Source organism: Microcebus murinus, chromosome 7 (assembly GCF_040939455.1).
Source record: "Microcebus murinus isolate Inina chromosome 7, M.murinus_Inina_mat1.0, whole genome shotgun sequence".
NCBI classification, from domain to species: domain Eukaryota; kingdom Metazoa; phylum Chordata; class Mammalia; order Primates; family Cheirogaleidae; genus Microcebus; species Microcebus murinus.
In genome coordinates, this window is record NC_134110.1 from 1,361,648 (window position 1) to 1,387,092 (window position 25,445).

Below are 25,445 nucleotides of genomic sequence, written 5' to 3' on the forward strand. Positions count from 1 at the left end.
AGTCATTCCGAGCCACAGACCGTGGGCCGGGCCTGCTGAGCGCAGGGCGGGCTGTGTCCTGGGCCCTCTCCACGCCCGAGTCGGCTCGGTGGCTGAGCCACGGCAAGTACCTGGAGCGGCGAACACCCTCGCCGATCTCAACTCACGGCGAGACCTTCCTCCACCAGGACGACAGGAGCTACAGAGAAACCCTCCAAGGCCAGAGTGGGCAGCCGGCAACGCCTGGCCCCGCGTTTCACAGGACCAACATCACCTCTGTGCCGTGTGCTGAAGTCTCCCGGCCGACACGCCCGGGCACCCCGACACACGTCCCGTGGGCGTGCCGGAGATGCCCCAAGATGCAGAAGCCCGTAGCCCGGGCAGCACACCCTCCCCTCTCAGGGGGCCACGCCAGCTCCTCCGTGCCTCCGCGCGGCAGGAGGTGGGACGGGCTTGGTGGCCGTGCTCTGGCATGGAGCTGCGGGGGCTCCATTCAGCAGTCACACAAACCCGAACCGAGGTAACTTCCTGGGGAGCGCGTGCGCTCTCAGCCCAGCCCTGCACAGGCTTCTAGCGGGGGAAAATCAAGGCCGGGCCTTTGCGTGTGTGTTTGTGGGCGTTACCCTGAATCTCGCCCCACGCACCCTTTGTGGAAGGAGATAGGGTATACATACACCAGTGCCCGGCTTTTAAATCTTCCCGGCGGCGTGAGCGCGGCCGCCAGACATCTGGGATGCGGGGGCTGTCTTCCCCACCAGCGGCACAGAAGACCCGGCCGCGAGACGCCCCCGGAGCCCTGTCCTGAGCTGAGGGCTGTCCACCTGGAGTGGAGCGCAGTGGAGGAGAGGCATTTGAGGAAGACCGACCGGGGCAGACACCTTTCCTCTCAGTTCCCAAAGCTCTGTTCTTGCTCCGAATCAGATTGGGGCGTGATGTCCTGGCCTGTGACCTTAGCTCCCCAAGGAATGCCACCACCCAACCAGGGTCCGAGACCGGCTTCTTTTACGAGGAGTTGATTTATTTTTTTGAATTTTTATTTCTCTTTTTTTCCCCTTTTATTTCATCATATTATGGGGGTACAAATATTGTTGGGGTTACATATAATGCCCCTGCCACCCCTCCCCCCCCAGTGCCAGCGCTTCAAGCGCGTCCAATTCCCAGGCGGTGCGCACCGCACCCATTGTGTAAGTCCACACCCTTCTCCTCACGTAGAAAACTATTCCGAATCGTCTGCGGGTGCCCGAATTAGACCGGCAGGTACTAGGGAGCAGGGACTGCCGTACGTTTTGCGGCTCTAGCGTCAAAGGCAGCGGGTGCCGCGAGCCTGAAAAAATCTCCCACCCATGGCTGCTGACTGTAAGAAGCAAAGTGTCCAAGCAAAGTAGAGCAACGCCTAGCCAGTTATAAAGATTTCAGGCAAACAGTTTCACCAGGTGTGAATACCTTTAAATCAGACTCCAACTACTTCGTCTGAATGGGCTCTGTCACCAGGTTTGTTTTAAACCAAGTTCGAGGAACCCCAAAACACCTGAGAATTGTTTCAGTGAAGAAACGGCCTTTAAAAAAACCAGGTCGTGGAGGTTACAGAAATCAGGACGGGCAAACTCAGGTAGAGGAGGGCGCTGGGCACATTCCCTCTGCCAAAGCCACAGCACAAGTCCACGGTCTGGGCACAGCCGAGAATGAAAGCAACAGGTGCCGGCGGTGACCGGGTGGACTCTGAGCCCGGCGCTGCCCGGCTGGCGGGCAGGGCCGAGCAGCTGCCCAGTTCCTGAAAGGGGTCTGGCTGCCAAGCCCGGAGGAGACGGGAAGCCCAGGAGGCTCAGGGAAAACCGGCACCGAGAGCTATATTTGAAAAAACCGTTTTTGAGGTGACTGCCAAGATGACAGTGGATTTGAATCGGTGTAAGAAATCCTCCGTGATTAAGGACATTTCAAAATCCTGGACACCGAACAATTCCGGAGAAACAAACTGCGAAGGACACCAAGTCACTACCCCAAAAATCTGCCCCACGCGGACGAGAAAGGACAACTCCCGCCAGGGTTGTCGCTCGGTACAGGACGGTCCTGTACAGGACGGTCCTGTCACCACCACGGCTGACTCCGCAGACACAGGGACGAGTATAAAGGTCACGCCCTGGCCCTGCGAGGGTTTAACGTACGGGGACAGCACTCCGCGGTGGCCGTCCTGTCCCGCAGCCCAGGACCCCCGGCCGGACGGGACCTTTGCGCCCCAGAGGTTCGGACAGGAGACCCCAAAGCCAGACGTTTGGGGCTCACTCCGGCCGTCTCCCCCATTACTTGCAGCGGGTTCCCAGGGCCCCGCCCGCGCCAGACGCTTGGATTTGGGGAAGGGAGTCCGGGGGAGAAGCGCGAGGGGGGCGGTCCCCGCCGGAGGACACCCCGACTCGACCCGGGCCGCGCAGAGCCCCCGGCCCCGACTGGGACGCGCCTCCGCCGGCAGGGCAGGTGCCCGCCCCGCGCCCGAGCCCCGCCCAGGCCCAGCCCGCGCCGCGGTCCCCGGAAGTGGCGGCGGGAGCGCAGCGGCGCGGGGGGCGCGCACGAGCCGGCCATGGCCGCCGCCGCCGGCTTTGTGTGCCGCGCGCGGGCCGCGGTCGCCCGCGCCTCGCCCGGGCTGCGGGGCGGCCGTTGACCCGCCGGGCTCCGAGCGCCGCGCCCGCCGGGCCGGCCCCGCCTCCGCCCCGCCCGCGCCGCGCGCCCTCCGCGCTCCGGGCCAGCCAGGGCCGGCGGGCGCAGCCGCCCCGATGCCCGAGCCAGGCCCCAGGATGAACGGCTTCTCGCTGGGCGAGCTGTGCTGGCTCTTCTGCTGCCCGCCCTGCCCGAGCCGCATCGCCGCCAAGCTGGCCTTCCTGCCGCCCGAGCCCACCTACACCGTGCTGGCGCCCGAGCAGCGCGGCCCCGGCGCGCCCGCCCCGGCCCAGGCTCCGGCCCCGGCCCCGGCCCCGGCCCCGGCCCCGGCCGCCGCCGCCGCCTCCGCCTCCTCCGCCTCCGCCTCCGCGGCCCAACCGGCGCCGCAGCAGCCCGAGGAGGGCGCGGGCGCGGGCCCCGGCGCGTGCAGCCTGCACCTGAGCGAGCGCGCCGACTGGCAGTACTCGCAGCGCGAGCTGGACGCCGTCGAGGTCTTCTTCTCGCGCACGGCCCGCGACAACCGGCTGGGCTGCATGTTCGTGCGCTGCGCGCCCTCCAGCCGCTACACGCTGCTCTTCTCGCACGGCAACGCCGTGGACCTGGGCCAGATGTGCAGCTTCTACATCGGCCTGGGCTCGCGCATCAACTGCAACGTCTTCTCCTACGACTACTCGGGCTACGGCGTCAGCTCGGGCAAGCCCTCCGAGAAGAACCTCTACGCCGACATCGACGCCGCGTGGCAGGCGCTGCGCACCCGGTGAGCGGGCGGGCGGGCGCGGGGCGCGGGCCTGGCGCGCAGGTGGGGGTGGCGGAGGGGCCTCCGGGCGGCCTGCGGGGACAGGGGCTCCTCCCGCGGGGCTGCGGGCGAGCGGAGGGCTCCCGGGCCTGCTTCCACCCTCTCCGAAAACCCGCCGGGCCTCAGGTTCTTGGAGAGCCGAGGATTTTGTCTGGATCCGCACGCCCGGGTGCCGCCGGCCCACCGGCTGTGCTTTCGGGGTTACCGCAAGTGGCAGCGCGTGGGTGCTTCAAGTCGGGCGGAGAGCAGCGACTTGGTGTCCTTCGTGTGTGTGTGAGCCGACCCGGAGGCTGCCGGTCCTGGGGCCCTGGTGACCTTGGCAAGGCCCGCGAATCTCTAGACCTCAGTTTCCCCCCCTGTATGGTCAGGGGGTGTGACAGGGCGACCTCCAACAGACTTTCCGGTTGTGAAGTGCCCACAAGGCCACGTCTGGGCAACCTTGGAGGCAGCCGGAGGGGCGGATGGCCCAGGAGTTTGGTCTCCTGGTGGGGCGAGTAGCTGGCTGTTGGCCTCAGGGACAGCCCAGGGTAAGTTTGAGTCCTGCAGGGTGTAGGGGAATCTCTTGACCTTGAATTAGCATGCGAAGGACTGCGGGCATTCACTGAGGGCATTTTACATTCCAGGCACAGATTGGGGGCATGGTTTAGGGATTGGATCCCGTGAAACAAGCAAACAACAACAAAAAAACTTGGGTTTTATTCTTGGTTAGACACGAAGGTTGGGAAGTGGGCAAGTCAGGCCACCTGTTTGTGCTCAGTTTGGGTGACTGTGACCTTTGTCACCTACCTCATAGCAGTGACGGCGGGGGAGGGGAGGGGGACACTGGGGTCGTGTCTATACTGAGATGTGGTTTCTTCACATGAAACAGGCCCCATAATAAGTTCAACAGGCATCATTGTCACTGTGGGCCCTTATAGAGCTTTTACCTGTAACCTATTTATTTGCTTTCGTGCACAGAGCCGGCGTTAATGTTTTTTCCGTTCATGTTTATACATGTATGCTTATGTTCGTAAATCACCCCCTGCCTGTCTGGAGAAATGGCTCGTCCGACAGGGAAGCGTGCTTAGTATTTAATATACCTTGCGTGTTTGTGGTCTCCTAAAGCCCATAGGGAGGAGATGCCCTCATTTGGGTTACAGCTTTTCAAAAGTGGCTCAGGCGGATGAGAATGTACCCTGTGCAGGTGTGTCGGGTCAGGACTCCCAGGCAAGTTAAAAGCCACCTACCTGTTCCGGTAAAGGGTTTCAGATATATGTGTCATGCACAATCAATAGATTGCTCAGAGTTTGCTGTTTGGTAGAGGTATTACAAATAAGGCTGGCATTAGGTCCTTTTTAAAAGGGAAACATGAAAATCCTACCTTGAGTAGATTTTTATTTAAAAACGTTTGCAGAGTTTTGCTCCTGTATGTGCATGCCTACATTTACAATGAAAACCTGTCAAAGGGCTAATCCTTTGCCCTGAATTTGCAGGTGTGGCTGTGTTACTGCATATGTGAGGTGTGGTCATTTCCTGGAGACTTTTTTGTGTGTGTGTGTGTGTCATGCTGAGTTGAATTAAAGGGCACTGTTTGGGATGTTAAACTTTATATTAACTGATGGCATATCTAGGCCCATGGTTTATTTAATGTTATGCCAGGACTCATAGCAAAATTGATTTATTCCCCTGTAAAACAGATTAGAATTTAAAAGCCAAAGGAGAGTCTTAGAATATGAAACCTTAGAATATAAAACCTCTTGTCCTGTGCTTTTTAAACTATCTTGACAGTGACCCCACAGTAAGAAACATGTATTAGCCAGACGCGGTGGCTCACGCCTGTAATCCTAGCGCTCTCGGAGGCTAAGGCGGGCGGATGGCTTGAGGTCAGGCGCTTGAGACCAGCCTTAGCAAGAGTGAGACCCCCATGTCTACTAAAACTAGAAAAACGAGCCGGGCGTGGTGGCACACACCTGTAGTCCCAGCTACATGGGCGGCTGAGGCAGGAGGATCGCTTGAGCCCAGGAGTTTGGGGTTGCTGTGAGCTGTGATGACGCCACGGAACTCTAGCCGGGGTGACTGAGTGAGACTCTGTCTCAGGAAAGAAAAAGTAGCGACACGCATTTTACATCTTGATCAAGCACACACATACACATTTGTATCTGTGTACTGGAAACAAACGTTTCTGTGTTCATTCTGTGGGCAATGCACTTAGCAGACACCTTCTGCTTTATTTCACTTTAAAAAAGAAGAAGAAGAAGGCTGGTTGCGAGCTGCTAAATCCATGTTCCAACTTACTTGCAGGCACTGCTGGTGTTCACCCACCTCGCCCGAGATGGTCTCACGGGGAACCCGCAGTGGGTCCTGTGACTTCTGGTTCAGGGCTGTTCCGCCGAGAGCTCGTTTTCACCGGGTTTCTCTAGAGACGCGCGTGCTATTCTGCCAAAGAGGAGTGACCCAGTTACGAAGCCTGCCTTCAGCCTGTGCCCCGGGTGTTCTGTGTGGTTCTGCTCTGGTCTTGCCAGGCACGTACCGTATTTCCCCGAAAATAAGCCCTACCCATGAAACAAGCCCTCGCAGGATGTCTAAGCATGTGCGCCATAGAAGCCCCACCCCAAAAATAAGCCCTGGTGACGGGCGTGGCTGCGCAGCGCGTCTGCACAACCCGTACGGGTCGTCGCGGAGCGGGAAAGGAGACGAGCAGCCCTTCCCATCCGCCCCGTCGTGACAGCTGCTGTCCCAGAGGTGACCGGAAAGGTGCGGGCAGCCCCACCAGCAAGGTCGGCTCCCCCTGTCGGGTCCCGGCCGTCCTGTGCGTGCTGCGAGCTGAGGCTTTGAGGGGAAGATAGCACATCCCCTGAAAATAAGCCCTACGGTGTCTTCTTGAGGGAGAATAAATAGGAGACCCTATCTTATTTTTGGGGAAACACGGTACCTGTGTGCTGCCCAGTCACAGCTCCGTTCAGGTCGCTGCCATGGCAGGAGCGCCTTCTGCCCAAGTCCCCATTCTCCCATGACTGGGCCAGACCCTCTTCCCTTCCCCCAACCCCCTTCGTCTTTGGGGATCTCTCTCTTTCCGGCCCTGGCCAGCCACGCTCCTCCGGGCACTGACGGGGGAGCCTGGTCCTGAGCCATCCTCATCCCTGTGCTCGGATTATTCCCCCGGGAGGGCCGTGAGGTGTGGCAGTGCCCTGCAGTCCCCAGCACCAGGCCTGGACTGGCCTCTCTCCTCCCGTTCCCATCTGGCCTTTTGTGCGTGCCCTTCTGCTGTGCCAGAAACACCGGACCCGACCGGACCCCCACTGGATCGGGGGGACCCTTCGTGTTCCCTGTGCCCAGGTGCCGCTCCTGTGCTTGTGGTCAGCACAGCGTTGCTGTTTGTGCTATTTGACTGTGTCCCCAACTAAATTGCAAGATCCTTGAGGACTCTGCCTTCTTCTCTGTTCCCAACAGTTGCTGGCCAACTGTCTTAAAATAATAGGCAATCACGGCCAGGCACGGTGGCTCACGCCTGTAATCCTAGCACTCTGGGAGGCCGAGGCAGGAGGATTGTTTGAGCTCAGGAGTTCGAGACCAGCCTGAGCAAGAGCAAGAACCCGTCTCTACTAAAAATAGAAAGAAATTAGCTGGACAACTAAAAATATATAGAAAAAGAAATTAGGCGGGCGTGGTGGCGCATGCCTGTAGTCCCAGGTACCCGGGAGGCTGAGGCAGGAGGATCGCTCGAGCCTAGGAGTTTGAGGTTGCTGTGAGCTAGGCTGACGCCACGGCACTCACTCTAGCCCGGGCAACAGAGTGAGACTCTGCCTCAAAAATAAATAAAAATAATGGGCACTCATGAAATATTTGCTCCGTGAGTTGCACACGTGGGCATCCCATAAATAAACGGGACAAATTCAATTTTTCCTCAGTTGAATTCTTACAAAGACTTGGGTCTTCTTTTTACCCTCAGGGTCGGGTTTCCATGTGCACGACCACAGACACGAAGGGGTTCAGGCGTGTCGACTTGAGGTCCCGTCCGCTTTGCGCCCGTTATACTGGTGTTGCTGTGATGTTGAAATACCGAATTGAACAGGAGAGTAATGATAACCCTTCCCTAGGTCTTCTCTTTCTCTTTTCCCGGTCGCCTGAGCCAGCTCCTGGGCATGCTCCGGGGTCCGCCCAGCCTCCCCAGGGCTCTCCAGACGCACGCGCCCCGTTAGTTAAGGTGCAGACCCAGGTGCGTGGACAAAGGCCGCAGGTCCCCTCAAATGGCGAGTATCGAAGTAGGCAAGAAATGTAGAATAAGGGCTTCGGGAGGAAGCATACTTACTTAGAGGTGGAAAGCCCAGGATGTCTACCTGAGTTCCGTGAGGGGGAAGAGAAACGGAGCACGTTGTGAACATTTGGGCTTACGGTGAAAGCGCGGTGATGTTTCTAGAAAGGAGGTAGAGGGTGGGCTTGCAGCCCAGGGCGGCCACTGTGCGAGCGTCCCGTTAGGAGGGACGGGAGCCTTGGGAACGGACTTGTTGGAGCTGAAGAGGGCTGAGTGTCTTTCGGGTCCGCTCGGAGCCCTTCCCTCCGCGCAGCTTCTCCCGTTCTCCAAGTGCCCCTTGCCGTACGGCGCTGCGGTCCCCTCGCTGTGACGCCAGGCTGCCCTTCTCTGTGGCGGGACCAGGGTGTGAGCCCTCGCCCGCGTCCCACCGAGGCGTATGTGTCGCCCGGCTCTTTCCCGGGGGGCTGGCTTTTTTCTCTAGCGGTGCAGCCGAGAAAGGCCTGACACGCCGTTCCGCTTTCCCTGTGGATGGGCGAAGCTCCGCGGCGTATCCTCTCCCGGGCGTGCTTGTTTTCACGGAGGGCGCTCTTGGAGGCCCAGTCCTAACCGGAATTCAGCCTTAAAACCCTGACGGTGCCGTGGCGTGCTGGCGGGGGGAGCAGTTAAGTGATGCAGGTCACGTAAGTCGTACCGTCCTGGGGTTACTTGGGGCTCACTTGTGAGGTCACTCCCTACCTTCTGTTACTGCTTCTGCTCCTCGCTCGCTCTCCAAATTCAGCACCTTCTCCGCTCTGTTCAGTATTGATGATCCCACTTAAGACTCGGAAATCTGGCTTTGGGAATCGCAGTGCTCATTCTGGTAGCGGCTTTACTCTCTGCACGGGGTTTCGCTCAGGCCTCCGTTGAAACTGTGTCTCTGCTCCTCCGTGAGAAGCCCGTGTGCAGGAATCCAAAACATAAACGCACGTGTGCACTTAGCAGGTCATTATTTGGATCACAGGATTTTTTTTTTTTTTTTTGCAGGATTGCTCTAAATAACGAGCTTCCTAATTTTGTCTGAAAGATGTGATTTACCAAAGTCAGACAAACACAAAGCCTTTTGGACGAGGAAAATGAGTTCCAACTCCCACTAATTCCCTACATCAGTGTCTTGGTCAGCTCTGTGCCACTGCAACAAAATGCCTGAGACTGGGTAATTCATGAGGAAAAGAGGTTTCTTCCCCACGGTTCTGGGGGCCGGGAAGTCCAAGAGCAGGGTGCTCGGCGGGCTTGGTGCCTGGGGAGGGCCCAGTCCAGGGTGGTGCCTTGAAGCTTCCTCCAGAGAAGAGCAGGAAGCTCCCCAAACAGCAGAGAAGCCAAAAAGGGGAGAGAGGGACGGAGGGAGGGAAAAGGAAGGGGGAGAGAGGCAAGAGGAGGGGAGAGAGAGGTGCAACTTGCCCCTTTATGAAGAGCCCACTCTGAGATAAGGCATTAGTGAATTTGTGAATGCCCTAATCACTTCTTTTTTTTTTTTTTTTTTTTTTTGAGACAGAGTCTCACTCTGTTGCCCGTGCTAGAATGCCGTGGCATCAGCCCAGCTCACAGCAACCTCAAAATCCTGGCCTCAAACAATCCTCCTGCCTCAGCCTCCCAAGGAGCTGGGACTACAGGCATGCGCCACCATGCCCGGCTAATTTTTTCTATATATTTTTATGTTTATAACATATATAAGATATATTTTATATATTTTTGTCCAGCTAATTTCTTTCCATTTTTAGTAGAGATGGGGGTCTCGCTCTTGCTCAGGCTGGTCTCGAACTCCTGAGCTCAAGCGATCCTCCTGCCTCGGCCTCTCAGAGTGCTGGGATTACAGGTGTGAGCCACCGTGCCCGGCCCCTAATCACTTCTTAATGTGATGACATTGGCAGTTAAAACTCGTCAACACGAGTTTTGGAGGGGACAGACATTCAAACCTTAGCAGTCACCTTGAAGAAGGCACTCCCCACTGTTGGGCTTCACATTTCATGGCCTTACAACCTAGAACAGTGGAATGTGGCCCAGCTACATGGCTTCTGAGGTGGTGAGTCTGTGTTCTGGGATTTTTTTTTTTTTTTTCAGGGAAAGTACCTAGTGTTTTTTAATTTACTTTCCTTGACTACACTGGGAAGATCAGTGGATTTCAGTCTGGTACAGGGGATCCCAACCCTAGCTGTACTTTGGAATTTTCTAGGTTGAATTTTTTAAAATAGTCTGTGATCTATACACATGAGTGTCTGCGTGTGTGCATGTGTGTGTCTGTGTGTGCATGTATGTGGGTGTGTCTGTGTGTGAGTGTGTGCATGTGTGTGTCTGTCTGTGTCTGTGTGTGCATGTATGTGGGTGTGCCTGTGTGTGAGTGTGTGCCTGTGTGTGTCTGTGTCTGTGTGTGCATGTATGTGGGTGTGTCTGTGTGTGTGTGCATGTGTGTGTCTGTTTGTGTCTGTGTGTGCATGTATGTGGGTGTGTCTGTGTGTGTGTGCATGTGTGTGTCTGTCTGTGTCTGTGTGTGCATGTATGTGGGTGTGTCTGTGTGTGAGTGTGTGCCTGTGTGTGTCTGTCTGTGTCTGTGTGTGCATGTATGTGGGTGTGTCTGTGTGTGAGTGTGTGCATGTATGTGTCTGTGTCTGTGTGTGAGTGTGTGCATGTGTGTGTCTGCGTGTGTGTACAGCCGCAGCTGACAAATGTTAGCCTGGAAACATCTAAAAGCCAGTGGACCAAGATTGGCCTCAGTTGTGATCGATTACAAGTTAAAGAAAAGGGAAGGTGAGAGAAGATGTTTTTACACATCTGTATTCAGTGGTCCCTTTTATCCTTGGGGACATGTTCCAAGACCCCCCAGTGGATGCCTGAAACCACAGATGGCACCAAACCCTATTCATACCACCTACTTTTCCTATTCGTACCCACCTACGGTGAAGTTTAGTGTATAAACTGTATAAAGTTTAATGCATACATGCACAGTAAGCGCTTAACAACGATAGCTTACAGTAAAACAGAACAGTGCCGACAACACGCTGCAAAGCAAGTCACGCGACTGGCCCCTCTGTCACAGCGTCCCGTAGCTCCACCCCGTGGTGACAAGCAGGGAAGGCACTCCCACGGGGAAGGGGGCAGCCGTGGGTGGTTCTGGTCACAGATCTCTGGTGCCCAGGAAACCACGAGAATCAGCTTCACAAGGGGGCCGCAGATTGAAAAGTCGCCACATTCGTTTTCGAGGGAGCCCTGGAGTCCAGGCCTGGAACCTGGACGCTGCTGGGACCCCTGGGCCTGCCTGTCCTGTCCCCACCCTATTCCTGCAGCCTGGGTGCTCGCGCCCTCCCGCCGCTGTGCTCCCGCTTCCCGCGAGGCTGTGCTCCCGCGAGGCTGTGCTGCCTGAGCGGCCTCCCGGCGCGGCACTTGTCCTTGCTTCTCCCGTGTGCGCCGGGTGCGAGGGCGCACAGAGAAACCTGCTGCCGACTCTCTGGGGCCTCGGGGGTCCCGGGAGAGGGGGGCCGTGGCTGGGCTGGCGTGCCCAGACCGCTCCAGAGCCGGGCAGCACCTCCGAGCCGGGCTCCTGCCGCTCGCCCGCCGTGGCTGCAGGGTTGCCCGGCCGTGCCCTCGCTCCACTCGGCCTCCGGGGCGCGACGGCGTGATTTCACGCTGCCCGAGCATCGGCCTGGCGGGACGGACCACTGTTAATCCCACAAACCAGGTCGGTGGAGCGGCGCCCTTTGCGACCAGGTGCGTAGGCGCCCGTCTGACCTGCAGTGGGGAGACGGGTCCTTCCCGTCGCTGCCTCCCCGTCTCCTGCCCGGTCACGGGCGTGCCGTCCCCGTGGGGCCGCCGGGCAGAAGTGGGCAGCGGCGGCACGTGGTGGGAGCGGCCGTGGTCTCGGGAGGGAGGCCCCGCTTGGAGTCCGGGAGGCGGGAGAGGGAAGCCGGCAGAGCGCTGCGCGCTCCCGTGCGGCCCGGGTCCCGGACCCCGGGCGTGAGATGACTTAACGACTTATTTCCTCATTTAGGTGGTTTGCGGCCCGGACTGGTTTCTGGCTCGTGTGTCAGAGCAGCCCAGGCAAGGTTGTCTCAAGGGCGACCTGGGCGGGAGGCACGTTCCCCGAGGTTCTGAGCTGCCTGCCTATCATGTTTTTCTGGATGGTTGGTTGGTGGTTTTTTACTTTATTATTTTTGTGGTTAAGAGCGTAGATGTTAAACTCAAACAGACCTGGTTTTAGGTCCTGCCTGCGTCCAGCGGCTTGACCTCAGGCAGGTTTTCTGGCCTTTTTTAGCCTGGGTTGAAACAATAATGACAAAGACAATAGCCACAGCCAACCCGCGTCAGGTGCTGAGCACCCTGCAGCCCACACAGTGGGAGCTTGGCTGGGGGGAGAGGGGGTCGTTGCTGTTCTGGATCATGGATAAAATTGTCAGAGCTGTCATGGCCAGATCCTCAGGTCGTGCTGAGACCCAGGGGCTTACATCGGGAGTGTTGAAGAAACTGCTGCTTTTCTCACTCTCTGCATTTTTTCTTTTTTCTTTTTTTTTTTGGATACAGAGTCTCGCTTTGTTGCCCGGGCTAGAGTGAGTGCCGTGGCGTCAGCCTCGCTCACAGCAACCTCAAACTCCTGGGCTCAAGCGATCCTCCTGCCTCAGCCTCCCGAGGAGCTGGGACTACAGGCATGCACCACGATGCCCGGCTTATATTTTTCTATATATTTTTAGTTGTCCAATTAATTTCTTTCTATTTTTAGTAGAGACGGCGTCTCGCTCTTGCTCAGGCTGGTTTTGAACTCCTGACCTTGAGCAATCCGCCTGCCTCGGCCTCCCAGAGTGCCAGGATGGGAATGCCCGGGTCGAGCCTGGCTGGCGCGTGTGGATCTAGTGGGAAAGGTGAAGATGATGCAGTTTTGTTTGCAGCTGAGGGGAAGGAGGCCTGCCTGGTGGCCGGCAGAGCCCCAGGGAGGGGTGTGCATTAGCGTCTGAGATCTGATAGCCTTTCATCCACCGAGGTGTTTGTATCCCCAAAGGAGATCTTTCAAGGAGAGGAAACCCTACCTGCAACCCGACACCTGCCATTCCTGGTTTGCTCCCTTCCCTGGGCGGTTTCCAGGCTCAGCTCTTAGGAGCTGGGCGGGAACCGGAGCCTCTGAGCACAGTCCCAGGCGGCTCCGTCCAGGGCGTCTGATCGATGACCTTCAATGACCTTCAGTGGGTCCGGGTGTCCTTTCCCTGCTCCCGGCTGGCCCAGGGACCCGAGTCGCTGGCGTCCTTTTACAACATGAGTGCTCCCGTGATGCCTCGAGCCCCAGAGTCCCGTGGCGTTTCCGGGGCTCTGCGATGCAGCTCGTTGATAATTCCCACGTTATCGATCCACTCGGGCGTGGCGAGGGGCCGCGGCACCGTGGCGAAATGGGAAGCCTGCATCCAGAGAGCCCAGTCGTTGGGACTCACTCGGCGCTCAGAGGGAGTTAACCGGAGTTAACCGCTGTCGTGGGTTCCCTGCCGAGGCTCCCGAAGGGGCCCGACCTCAAGGTGGTTTGTTCCCAGGGCACTGCTGACATTTCCAAAGGAAAAGGAGCTCGGAGAACCGCCCGCTCTCATCACGGTTTTGCCTCTTCACTTTACGTTTTTATAGACGGTGACACCGAAATCTGAGCGATTGCTTTGGGGGAAAAACGCACAGATGCCCATATTCAGAATATAGCCACAAAAAGTGAGTGTCCAGGCCGGGCGCGGTGGCTCACGCCTGTCATCCTGGCACTCTGAGAGGCCGAGGCAGGTGGATCGCTCAGGGTCAAGAGTTCAAAACCAGCGTAAGAGCGAGACCCCGTCTCTACTAAACATAGAAAGAAACTAATTGGCCAACTAAAAATATATAGAAAAAATTAGCTGGGCATGGTGGCGCATGCCTGTAGTCCCAGCCACTTGGGAGGCTGAGGCAGGAGGATCGCTTGAGCCTAGTAGTTTGAGGTTGCTGTGAGCTGGGCTGACGCCATGGCACTCTGGCCCGGGCAACAAAGTGAGACTCTGTCTCAAAAAAAAAAAAATTGAGTGTCTGGATGTTAAGTATGACTATGGTAGCCCAAGCCGCTGTTCCTGTTGGGGTTGGCGATCAAATGCACGTTCTGCCTCATCCCAAGCTGTTTTTGGCGATTGTCATGGTCATAAGTAAAAACCCTGCACGATGATAGTTATATTGACTGCAAAGGTCTGTAACACCCAGACTTTTGTGTTCGGTTGAAGGTAGAGGCCCCAGGGCGGGGTGCGGGTGCTGGGCCCAAGGAGCGTCAAGATGCCAGGGTGGCTGGAGGTGCAGAGGGCGGGGCGGGGGGAGCCATAGGGGGTGACACCAGAGAGTGGCGGGCAGGGCGGGGCGGGGTGTGGGGTCTGCCATACGTACCGGGCCTTACCGAGGAGTTCAAGAACTCGGGCTCCTAGAGCAGGACAACGGAAGCCACAGAGGGCTTTGGGTAGAGAAGGGACGTGATCTGGCCGGGGTCTCAGAAGGATCGCCCTGGACGTGGAGGGGCTGGCACGTCCGGGGGACGGGAGGGAGACCCGTTGAGCTGAGAGGCGCTGGTGACTCGGTGAGAGTGGCGACTGCAGGGGCGCCAGGGCGTGCCAGGACCTTGGGTGTGTCCTGAAGGTGGAACCACAGGGCGGGGAAGGGGGTGCCAGGGCTGACTCCCAGGAGGGTTCCGGCCTGAGCAGCAGCACGCCCCAGTCGCCACTCGTTGTGGGGGTTGGCAGTGGCCCAGGCCGGGCGGGGCGGGGCGCAGGCCGGCGGGAGGCTCCGGGCTTGTTGGGCGTGGCATGCCGTCAGGCGTGTGGCTGGGGACGCAGAGCGCGTCTGGAGCTCAGGCCCGACGCCTGGGCTGGCGGTGAACTTGGGAATCGCCCCTGCCAAGAAGGAAAGGCAGTCAGACAGGCCGAGACAAACCGGAAGAACCGCGGTCTCGCCCGGGCCTGCCCTGCCTCTGCCGCCACCCGCCCCTAAGTCCCGCCGTAAGGGCTGGATCCGGTCCGCGTTCTCCGGGGTCCCCGGCCTCCTCAGTCAGTGCTCACAAGGAGCCTCTCGGAGAGCCGGAGGATCCGATAGTGCTCCTGAGCCAGACTCAGCAGCGCCGGGTCTCCAGGGGAGCGGTGGTGGCGTGGGTCGTGCGCGTGCTGCTTGCCTGGGCTGCAGTTCTGCGGCCGCCTCTGCCCCTGCAGAGTGGTGGCCGGGTCCCCTGCGATTTCTCCGAGCACCGGGAGGGCGGCGGGACACGGCCTGGCCGCCCGGCACCCACGCAGAGGGCGGTTTCCCGAAGGGCCGTGTGCGGGGCACGGCTGCTCTGCCGGGTCTTCTGTCCCCGCCCGCGGGATTGTTACGCAAGGACCCTCATGCCGACTCAGCGCGGTCTCGTGTCTCTTGCCGTGTAAAACGTGAGAGGCCCGTGATTACTTCTGCGGGATTAAGGATGTTGAAGATGACAGTTGTAATTAGCATAATGTCTCCTGCCTGTCTGTTTCCCTGTCTTTTCCTCTGTGAGCTGCAAGTGGGGCAAGTGTTTCTTGGGGACTTCTGCAGCATCATGACCTTTCAGAAATCCCTTCTTTTATTGTCTCCAAGTTATCCACTTATCTTCGCATTTGCTGAAGAACCACAAAGTTAATTAATGCCCGCCCCAAACAATTGGAGTCTAAATCTCTTGGGAGTTGTCCCTTCGCTTGCAACTCTTTTCTGAAAGCAATAAAAGTTGCTGCCTGTATATATATATATATATATATATATATATATATATATATGTATATATGTGTGTGTGTGTGTGTGTGTGTATTATTATTATTATTTTTTTGAGACAGAGTGTCACTGTGTTGCCCAGGCTAGAGTGAGTGCCGTGGCGTCAGCCTCGCTCACAGCAACCTCAAACTTCTGGGCTCAAGCGATCCTCCTGCCTCAGCCTCCTGAGTAGCTGGGACTACAGGCATGTGCCACCACGCCTGGCTAATTTTTTCTGTATATTTTTAGTTGCCCAGCTAATTTCTTTCTATGTTTAGTAGAGATAGGGGTCTCGCTCTTGCTCAGGCTGGTTTGGAACTCCTAACATCGAGCGATCTTCCCGCCTCAGACTCCCAGAGTGCTAGGATGACCGGTGTGAGCCACTGCGCCCGGCCCATTTATCATTTTTCATTGCTGATTTTTTTGTTTCCCATACCTGCAGATTTTGTGTAGTGTTTTAAGACAGATGCACATACTCATTTTTATGAAAAAGGGTGCACGATTAAAAGGTTAGACACCAGTGCTCTCAATTAATGTCGCTACTAAATATATTTTTCGGATTTCTTTTCTTAGAATTATCGTATCTGAGCGTGATAATACAGTGTTTAGAAATTTCAGTCTTACACAAATGGATGCATGTCAGGTGCTGTGCTGAACGCCAGGTAGGACACTCTACAGTACAAAAAAAATTTCAATTTGCATTTTAAAGGACGACTTTGAACACCCTTGGAAAGGCTTCCCTAGTGGAATGCCGTGCTGTGGTCCCACGTGTTCTGAGGACGTAAAATGTCTCCCGGATCTTTGAAAGTCAGTCGAAAGGAAGAAAAGAATCGAGACCGCCACTTGGGCGGGCGGCTCTGACTGCGTGGCGTGGGCGTGGCGAGCGCTGGCGGGGCGGTCGGCTGGGGGTTGGTAACTGCGGGCCGCGCCTTGCAGAGGTTGGTGGCAGGGGCGGCAGAGCCAGGCACTCGGTTTGAATCCTGCCTGGTGGGTCTGTGCCTCAGTTTCCTCTCCTGTGAGGTGGGGAGATGAGAGTTTATATATGTACATATATATGTGTGTGTGTGTGTGTGTGTATGTGTGTGTGTGTGTATATATATATAGTAGGGTTGTTATTCATAGTAAGTGAGTGTTTACAAAGCACATACATGTAAGTTGGAGAAAATAAAAATAAAATTGCTACATGATAATAAACAAAATAAAATTGCTACATAATATCTTATGTATTTATGCGGTACATGTAGTATTTTGTTATATGCATAGAAGGTCTAATGATATCTTCAGGGTATTGCGTGTCCATCACCTTGAGTGTTTATCATTTCTATGTGTTAGAAACATTTTAGGTTTTTTTCTTTTCCTGGCTACTTTGAAACGTACGATACATTGTTGCTGCCTGCAGTCGCGCCCCTCTGCTACTGAACACTAGGACGTGCACCTGCAACGCAGGCGTGTGTCTGTGCCCGCTGACCCGCCTCTGGTGTCCCTCAGCCTGTTCTCTGCCTCCACGAGGTCAGAGTTCTTTAGCTCCCACATATGTAAGACTCTTCCTTCCAGTTCCTCCCCCCGACCCTCGAACTATTGCTAAATTAGGCCTCTAGCTTGAAGCTTAATTTTTTTTAACCAGCTTTGAGGATTTCCAAATATTTATCTGCATTACACGTCTTCTTGTAAATTCTAAGCCCCGTGCTTTGCCCGTTGCTATCTCCTTGCCGCCGACCTTATTAATATTCAGTCTTGATTTTCAGATCGGAATCTTAAATGTAATTGCCGCAAATTAGCACCTGGCGGCTTGGGGGACAGGCGCCACTCCAGCGTGGTGGCATTTGCCGCGGCTGAGGAGACGCAGTTGGTTTGTGAAGGGGGGGGGAGGCGGGACTCTGTGAGATTAGTCTGGACGGGGCCCGCGTTTCGTCTTCTCTTGCAGTCACGTGCGACTGGCAGAAGCAGGGTGGCAGCCGCACGTTGTACTTATTTACAGGAAGAGTCCTCAGGGCAGAGCAGACCCCGGTAGCTGCGGAGAGATGTGTCCTTAGGTTCTCAGAGACGCCAGCCTGCCAGCGAGAAGACCTGGTAATGGGTGGCGTGACAGAGGAGCACCGTTTTAATGACAGAATTTAAGTTTTCACCTGAAAAACATACGTAGACAACAGCAAGTCAAACAGAAACGATTGCAATAAAAAAGCGCCCGGGGCCACGTGGGCACAGTGACCCGTCGACTCTCCCGGTTGTCCAGTCCTGCGGACTTCCTTTCGCCGTTTTCAGCGTTTGGTAGTTATTTTTGGTTCTTTGTTGTCAATGATTTTTATTTTGCTTTATTTCTCGTTCCGTCCCCTCTTGTGAGCGTCTGACTCTGTCCCCCTCTCCCCGTCCCCAGCCCCCCGGGGCCATCGGCTCAGCTTTTACGACTTGGGTGCCCCGGTGGCGAGCATTTGCAATCTCTCTGGTCATCACGGTGACTTTTCCGCTGAGTCTCTATCACTGCAATGCGCAAGGTTTTTATTTTATTTTTAGTTTTATTTTATTTATTTATTTTTATTTTTATTTTTTATTTTATTTATTTTATTTTATTTTTTAATTTTTTAAAATTTTAAAATTTTATTTATTTTATTATTTTATTTTATTTTATTTTGAGACAGAGTCTCACTCCGTTGCCCAGGCTAGAGTGCCGTGGCGTCAGCCTCGCTCACAGCAACCTCAGACTCCTGGGCTCAACCAATCCTCCTGCCTCAGCCTCCCGAGCAGCTGGGACTGCAGGCATGCACCACCATGCCCGGATAATTTTTTCTATATATATTAGTTGGCCAATTAATTTCTTTCTATTTTATAGTAGAGACGGGGTCTCGCTCTTGCCCAGGCTGGTCTCAAACTCCTGACCTTGAGCGATCCACCTGCCTGGGCCTCCCAGAGTGCTGGGATTACAGGTGTGAGCCGCCGCGCCCGGCCAATACGTAAGTTTTAAAAATCGGTCAGCGCCATTGCTGCTGGTGCACGTGACGTGCTAGAGCAACATTGCCATCCCCACAGAGACAATTCCAGGGCTGCCAGACCATCAGAGATCTCGATTTCTAGGTCCCTCTGGGTCCGTGCAAGCGTGCACTCCAACAGTGGCTTAAACACTGTGTGTTAAAAAGTTACATATTTAACTTCGCCTTTGAATCACGATTTCTTCGTACTGCGTTTCGCTTTCCCTGGATTTTGTGATCGCTTTTCTTCTTCTTCTTGTTTAGAAAAGGATAGCGGGCTTCCGTCGCGCATCCTTGTGAGCTGTCTTTTGCACAATGTGCGCCTTGGTCTCCTGCTCACTCCCGTTTCGGATTCCTGCTTCCCCGCCCCCGACTCGGGGTCACCGGGGGCCTTTGCTTCGCTGCCCTTCTTGGAGGGGGGGACCCTCCATCTTCTGGATTCTACGTGTTCTTTCCTGGTTGTCTTTCTAGTTTTGCTGGAGCTAAGTTCTTCCTATCTTCAAAGGAACGGGGCGCAGGAGGTAGACGTCCTGGAAGCCACTGTGTGTGTTCGTTTCTGGGTCGCAGATCGGCCGGCCTGAGGGTGTGGACGGCTTGTCCTGTAGATTTGGGGCTCCCAGCACCTCAAATGCAGACTTTGGTGCCGGACGGATTCCGGTTTCTTTGCAGATAGATGTCTTTTTTCTTCTAAGGAGGCGTTTATGGCCTTTTCCTTATTATTAATGTTCTGAAGTTTTACAAAAAATACTCCAAGGGAGGGTCTTTTTAAAATCATTATGAATCTGTTGTGAACACTTGGTGTGGGCCTTTAGCAACCGAAGACTTGGATCCTTTGGTCTTCGAGATTTTCTTCAGTATTTCTTTCGAGAATTCTTTCCCTCCGTTCCATAATTCCGTCTCTTATTATGACTTCTGTTGCACTGGCCTCATGGATTTTTCTTATCTCTCATATTCTCCATGTAGCCTAGTTTGTCTTGTATCCTGGGAGGTCTTCTTCAACTTTATTTTCTGGACTCTTGAGTTAAATTTTGTATTTTATTTTATTTTATTTTATTTTTTGAGACAGAGTCTCACTTGTTGCCCAGGCTAGAGTGAGTGCCGTGGCATCAGCCTCGTTCACAGCAACCTCAAACTCCTGGGCTCAAGCGATCCTCCTGCCTCAGCCTCCCGAGTAGTGGGGACTATAGGCATGCGCCACCATGCCCGGCTAATTTTTTATGTTGGCCAATTAATTTCTTTCTATTTATAGTAGAGACAGGGTCTCACTGTTGCTCAGGCTGGTTTCGAACTCCTGACCTCGAACAATCCGCCCGCCTCGGCCTCCCAGAGTGCTAGGATTACAGGCGTGAGCCACCTCGCCCGGCCAAATTTTGTATTTTAGCAGTCATTTTTCATCTCTTTTTTGCCGTTGGACTTCCCTTTTTCATAGCATCCTGTTCCTGTTTTATGGATATATGTCTCAAATCCATGAGCATACTTCTCTTTTTAAAGCCCTAAATGCCGGTCCCTTGCTCATCTGGGTCCTCTGTGGAAGGTACTTGGGTCTTCCCTGCTGCCAGCTTTCCCTGTGTGGGGGTCGTTCTGCTCGGTCATGAAGAGCTCAGTCGCTGGCTCAGACTTGGGCGGAATCCTGGCTTTGTTGTTTGCTGGTTGTAAAACCGTTAAATAGTAACGCATTTACCTGCCACGGGTGTTGAGGATTGGATGGTTCAGTGTATGTAAAGTTTTTAGAATTGTGCCGGGCAAATAGCAAATGCGTAATAGGTGCCGACTGCCATCATTATCATCATCATCATCATCGTTTTGGGTTGTGGGGTCACACTAAAGAAGGACAGATTGGTAACAGGTTTGGCTTTCTCTGCATGGTGTTAGCAGGCGCCCTGAGGGGAGAGCCGGCCGGGGGTTAACGCACCTGGGCAGCCGTGTTGCCTGGCAGGCTTGGCCCCGGGGGGAAGGACGCCCCCAGCGCCAGAACGAGGGTGACTTTCCTTGGGAGCACCGGCCGGAGCCTCAGCCCAGCCCGGCGGGCTCTGCAGCTGGGAGTGGGGTCAGGCGTGGGTGACTCCCTGTCTAGACTGCCCGTGGCCTGTCTGACGGTGGTGGCGTGCTGGTTTCGAGCCAGAGCCTCTCTGGAGTCGGGTGGCTCCCACCGTCCCCGCGGCCTCCTTGTGGCTCCCTCCGGACAGCCGTCCCCACCCTGTTCACCGTCAGTACCTTCCGCCCTGCACCTTCTGTCGCCGAGAATCTGCTGAAGTTTCTCCCGCTGTAGCCCCACCTCCCTGTTCTCTCTGCTGCCGTCAGTTCACTTCCTTCTGGACGTTTGCACTGCTTGCCCGGTGGGGTTCGGGGTTGGTTGGGACGTGAGCAGGTGGGCTCGGTTTGAATTGGAACCCAAGGGAATCTTGTTTTAAAAAAAGTGCTTTCCTGAGATGTGATTGACATGCAGAAAGCTGCAGATATTTGATGTGTACGGCTTGATGCGTTTGAAGCTTACACCTGAGAAGCCTCCGAGCTGTCGTCGCTGTGAATGCCGTAAACTTACCCCTCACTCCAGAGTGTCCTCCCGCCCACAGCCCTGATTTTTTCTTGTGTGATAAGAGTACTCTATATAAGATCTTCCCTCGCAGGAACTTTTTTTTTTTTTTTTTGAGACAGAGTCTAGCTCTGTTACCCAGGCTAGAGTGAGTGCCGTGGCGTCAGCCTAGCTCACAGCAACCTCAAACTCCTGGGCTCAAGCGATCCTCCTGCCTCAGCCTCCCGAGTAGCTGGGACTACAGGCAGGCACCACCACGCCCGGCTAATTTTTTCTATATATTTTTAGTTGGCCAATTAATTTCTTTCTATTTTTAGTAGAGACGGGGTCTCACTTTTGCTCAGGCTGGTTTCGAACTCCTGACCTCGAGCGATCCGCCCACCTCGGCCTCCCAGAGTGCTAGGGTTACAGACGTGAGCCACCGAGCCCCATCCCTAGATTGTTTTCTTCTCCACCTCTTCTTCCTCCTCCTCCTCCTCCTCCCTATCCCTGGCTTTCCCAAACATGGAGTTTTCTGCTCTGGTTCTTTCATAGAATATTTTTATCCGAGGTGGGTTTTGGTGGAGAAAATAGAGTGACATGATTTTTCATTGCCAGTTCTATTACCGATCCACCAAAGGCGCTTCAAATCCTACACCAGGTAGTTATCTTAGTTCTTTAACTGTGTTATAGAACTATCCATGTTATAGAACTAACCATGTATCTTAGTTCTGTCACCGTGTTCTTACGCTCCTGTTCCCTGCAGAGTGACCAGAGTCAGATGGCCAGACAATTGCGGGGAGAAGGCAGCGGCCCCGAGGGTCCCCTGACCAGCCCCCGCAGCGTGTGGGCTCGTGTCACCCCGGCGCGGGGTGCTGACCGGGCGTCTATCAGCGCTCGCCTCACGGGCGATGCAGAAATGAATCCAGCCTAACTAACCAAACTTGCCCCCAACACTTAACCCGTAGATGCAGGAAATTTTCTCTGCGATTTCTGAGCTCACAGACGCTTGGAATAGAGACTATCTGATGCAGGCGTCCTCAGACTACGGCCCGCGGGCCTCATGCGGGTGTTTTTGCCCGTTTGTTTTTTCACTTCAAAATAAGACATGTGCCGTGTGCATAAGAATTTGTTCATAGTTGTTTTTGAACCATAGTCCGGCCCTCCAGCGGTCTGAGGGACAGTGAACTGGCCCCCTGTTTAAAAGGGGGGATAGTCTTCATAGAGTATCTACTTCATAGATACTCTAGTTTATTTTGAGGGTCCAGACACTTATTATTATATCTCCTCTCGATACCTGGGGTTCTCATCATGACTGTTTATGTAGGCTGTCACTGCAGTTTTGATTTCTCCTTGATTCAGGAGTGGTTTAGAAAAGTTTTTTCTCTGTATCTTCTTTTTTTTTCCTTGGCCAGTGCTCTTTCCACATGGCTGTGCTTTCTCCATAAGCACCTGGGAGCCTCTACAGTGCTTTATCGGCAGTTCTCTTTATAGTTATTTATTCGTCTGTCTGTCTGTGTGTTTGTTTGTTCAGACAGACACTCCCTTAGAGCGGCTCAGTAGTTCAGTGCGTTTAAATAGAGGTGTGGGGTCTTGCTTGCTGCCCAGGCTGGATTCAAACTCCTGGGCTCAAGCGATCCTCCTGCCTCAGCCTCTCCCGAGTAGCTGGGACTATAGGCGCACGCCACCGTGCCTGGCTTATATCTTCTTTTCCCTTAATTTGAAGCATTTTTCCCTCCTCTCCTGGTTAATTACTTTTTTCTGTTCTTCTTCTTATTTGCCTTGTGGTCAGAGGATGTGCCGTAGCTTCCGTTTACTTTGATTTTAAGATTGGTCCCTTTTTAAACTCTGTAGAACCTTCTCACGTGCCTTGTGATCTCCCCCTCCCCCCCATCATTCCTTCAACGTGTCTATAATTTCTGGTTCTGAGAGTGGAAATGAGTTCTATCAGATCCGGGTCATATGCAGCTCGGTTCAAATCTTGTAGTTTAAGACGGGGGGGGGGGGGAGAAATGTTTCGTGCAAAGTGCAAAAACAGAACACGATCGGCTCATTTGGAAGTGTTCCAGCCCCCGAACAACTGAACTTTGATCCCTTTCTTTCCCCACGTGGCGAGTGGCCCGAGTCCCTGACGGTGGCTCAGCAGTTCGGGGCATCTACGTAGAGATTGGGGCAGTTAGCCAGTGGAGAGGGCAGGGCACAGCGTCTGGGTGCTGGGGAAATGTAGCGCGAGACATTCAAACTATTCGGTCGTTTGGCAGGTGGCACCTCATAGCTCTGCTGCGTGTCTGATTAGAATGTTCCCCGGGCCTTGGCCGGCCCCGCTGTCCTAGAAGGGCCGAATAGTCTGGATTCTTTGGAGCCACTCTTGATCCCTCGACTAACAATCAATGTCATAGCATAGCGTTCTTTGAAAATAAGAGTGCAAGACGGGGTGCAGTGGCTCACGCCTGTAATCCTAGCACTCTGGGAGGCTGAGGCCAGGATGATCGCTTGAGCCCAGGAGTTAGAGACCAGCCTGAGCAAGAGCGAGACCCTGTCTCTACTATAAATAGAAAGTAATTAGCCAAACAACTAAAAATAGAAAAAAAAAAAATCAGCCGGGCATGGTGGCGCATGCCTGTAGTCCCAGCTGCTCAGGAGGCCGAGGCAGGAGGATCGCTTGAACCCAGGAGTTGGAGGTTGCTGTGAGCTAGGCTGACACCATGGCACTGTAGCCCAGGCAGCAGAGTGAGACTTTGTCTCAAAAGAAAAAAATAAAATAAAGTCAGAGTATAACCAGTGTCCGAAACCACAGACAGTTCGCCTGAGATAACCGGGGATATCTGGGTGCGAGAAGGGGGCGGAGGGGCAGGGCGCACACGGGGTGGTGGCCCACGCGTGTGGTCTGCAGAACCACGTGCAGGAGGACCTGGGCGTGCTCTGAGCTCTGCGGAGCTGGGGGGCGGCTGGGGGGTGCGCGTGCTGCCCTCTGCCCTGACTGCTGCTCCCTGCCCTGCACCCTCTCAGTGCGGGGCTCTCCCCGGAAGGTTCTGGAGCCTCAGCATTTAAGGGCGTGAGTGTGGCACGAGGGAGAAGACTGGGTCGTGCCCTTCCGCAGTTCCCCCCACAGTTGGCAGCCCCTCCCCCACTCGCCCCCGACTCCACCTCCCGCGGCGTGGCTGCAGCCTCTCGTCCTGCCTGCGGCCATCGTTGGTGGCTTCGTGGGGACCTGGCTCGGAGCAAAGGGACCTGGCCTTGGAGGCCGGCATCTGACCTGGGCCCAGACAGCCACGTCGGTTATCTGAAAGCACCGAGTCTGCATCCGTGTGGGTCTGAAGAGCTAGCGGGGCGTGCGCACGAGCCGCGTGGGGCCGACCGGCGGGACCCTAAACTCCGGCCTCTCCCTCCGGGGCCCGGCGGCCCGCCAGCCCCCCGAGGACAAAGCCAAATCTGTTCCCGGCAGCTGAGGACGTGGGATTGGCTTCCTCGTGTTTACACGCTGCACCGTGCTTCAGTTAAAACGCAATGCCGGCGTTCGCCCAGGCCTCGTTTCAGGCCGACGGGAGAAAGGACGTGGCCCAGTCCGTGGCCGGCCCCGGGCACGCGGTTCCAGCCTGCGATTCCCGGCCGCGGAGGTTGGGTCCGGCGCCATGTACTTCTTCCAAGTTGCTTTCCCCGAGAGCAGGAGGCGGGGCGTGGTGGCTGACTTTGCCGGGCGGGAGCCCCACTCGCACCCGGGGAAACTGAGCCCAGGGCAGGCTCGGGAGTCCGGCCCTCACCTGCCCGCAGCGGAGGCGGGACACAGGCGGCCTGCTGGCGGGCGGCTGCGCTCACCCCCTGCTGCCCCGGGCCCGGACAGGGACTGCCCCGGGCGGTTTCTCCCTCGGGCCGCCCGGGCCCTCCGCGCCCTGCAGGACGCGGAACGGGGCCGGCTCAGGGCCGGTCTTTCTGGCATGAGCAGCAAGACCGTCTCAGGGAGATTTTTCTTTACGGTTAAGCCCGAGAGGTTGGCTTTTGCATGCCCTTCTGGGAAGTTCCGTGTGTTCCCAGTCCGAGCTGATCTCCTTAATGAAACAAATGGAATTCCAACCACCCCTCGCCTCCTTCCCCGGTTCCCCGTCGGTGCCAGTTTTCTCAGCCCTCGCCTATGGGGCTGTCTCGGGATCTCTGTCCCCGCCCTGCCACTGCCTGCCGCATACCCGTCATCAGACCTGGGGGGAGCAGCTCCGTCTGCCCCCCACGGAGCGCTTTTGACACACCCCCGGCCGCCGTGCCCTTGCCGGAACTCTCCGCCGGTCTGCATGTCCTGCGGATCTCATGGTGTGCACATTCCCAGACCCTCCGTCCTCTGCCCACTCCTCCTCCTCCTCCTCTGGGCGCCAGGGCCGGCTTTGTGGGGGGCTCCCCGCCTGCTGCCGCCGCGGTCCTGTCTTCCCGCTCGCAAACCCCCGCCGTGGGCGCTGCTCCGGGCGCCACCTCTGCAGGAGGCTTGTCCTGACTGTCCGTCCCCGCTGAGATCGCCCTTTGCTGGGCTTAGATGAACTTGCAGGTCATGACCTTCATTTTGCCTGCTTGTCT

At 55.7% G+C, this 25,445-nt stretch overlaps 1 protein-coding gene across 1 annotated transcript in view; it reads left to right on the plus strand.

Moving 5' to 3' along the window:
* The first annotated feature begins 2,722 nt into the window (after window positions 1–2,722).
* The window catches only part of ABHD17C (abhydrolase domain containing 17C, depalmitoylase), a 33,455-nt gene continuing 10,732 nt past the window's right edge, over window positions 2,723–25,445 (plus strand). Inside the window, exon 1 of the mRNA XM_076004695.1 lies at window positions 2,723–3,385. Within this exon, the coding sequence (XP_075860810.1) occupies window positions 2,745–3,385 (641 nt within the window). The 5' untranslated portion in view covers window positions 2,723–2,744. The remainder of the gene's footprint in view (window positions 3,386–25,445) is intronic.